At 32.2% G+C, this 1,173-nt stretch overlaps 1 protein-coding gene across 1 annotated transcript in view; it reads right to left on the reverse strand.

The window, feature by feature from the left end:
- The window catches only part of LOC111084118 (zinc transporter 5-like), a gene marked incomplete at its 3' end in the record, with an annotated part of 2,646 nt that extends 1,883 nt beyond the window's left edge, over positions 1-763 (reverse strand). Inside the window, exon 1 of the mRNA XM_022380908.1 lies at positions 658-763. Coding sequence (XP_022236616.1) covers positions 658-763 — 106 coding nt within the window. The remainder of the gene's footprint in view (positions 1-657) is intronic.
- Between the last annotated feature and the right edge of the window lie 410 nt (positions 764-1,173).

Consider the following 1,173-nt stretch of genomic DNA (forward strand, 5'->3'; position numbering starts at 1 on the left):
AGAGACCTTAATGGGAGTCTGTGAGAATATCTGAATAATATTAAAAAAATAACATAAAGCAGTGGTTCCAAATCTGTAGTATTTATACCAACAGGGATACATAGAGACCTTAATGGGAGTCTGTGAGAATATCTGAATAATATTAAAAAAATAACAAAGCAGTGGTTCCAAATCTGTAGTATTTATACCAACAGGGATACACAGAGACCTTAAAGGGAGTCTGTGAGAATATCTGAATAATATTAAAAAATAAAAAAAATAACCCCACACCTCAAAATTGGAGAGGTGCTAAAGTAGTCTATCACCCAGTATACTCAATGTTTGATTCACCCTTGAATTATTTCTCTTAATATATATAAACCACTGTTAAGTGTTTTTTAATAAATGGTGTGTGTCAGGAGTACACCACTGGCTCAGGGTCTAACTCAGAATACCAACCATGAAAAGACTGATACAAATGTTTATGACCATATAAAGCGTTAAACTTCAGTCTGAAAAAGACGGGTCTTAGTACTAACTAAACAATAAAGGCCAGGTGTCGAACTATTCTCCTATGAATGGTATTTTTGTATTAACGCCAGTCTCTACATGGTGATTATTATTAGGAGGTTTTTAATAGTATACATTTATTTCTTTTTACATCAAAGAAAAGGATACGATGATCAGTAGGAATGAGATCATCATCATGGTCGAGGAAGAGCAGTGAGAAAATTGCCACCAGGAAACACATGGCTCCACGAAACTGTAAACATAAGAAGTTCATTAACTCACAGCAAAATTAACAACTGCTCCTCAATTAAAAATCTCAAGAGCTAACTACAAAATTTGGATTCTGATGGTGGATGTTTCAATTCCAAAAACTTAAAATACTGATTGTATCAGTATCATGCTATATTTTATGCATTTATCATTTCATTTCAATGACCCCTTAATGATCTTAATAATATTCGGTCTTTTTTGTTTTCTTATCAAGTTCAGAAGCTTATGGAACATGTAGTAGATGTAAGTAACGGCAATTACCAAATTTATATATAATCATAGTAATCTGAGGTTCATATACTATATAGTATAATATATATATTATCTCCTAATTAAAAAATGTTAACAAGTTTCAAATGCACAGTTGAACTTGGTCTTTGCTGTCATTGTAACGCAAGATGTTACACAATGGGT

This window comes from Limulus polyphemus, unplaced genomic scaffold (genome assembly GCF_000517525.1).
Source record: "Limulus polyphemus unplaced genomic scaffold, Limulus_polyphemus-2.1.2 Scaffold13823, whole genome shotgun sequence".
Taxonomy (NCBI): Eukaryota; Metazoa; Arthropoda; class Merostomata; order Xiphosura; family Limulidae; genus Limulus; species Limulus polyphemus.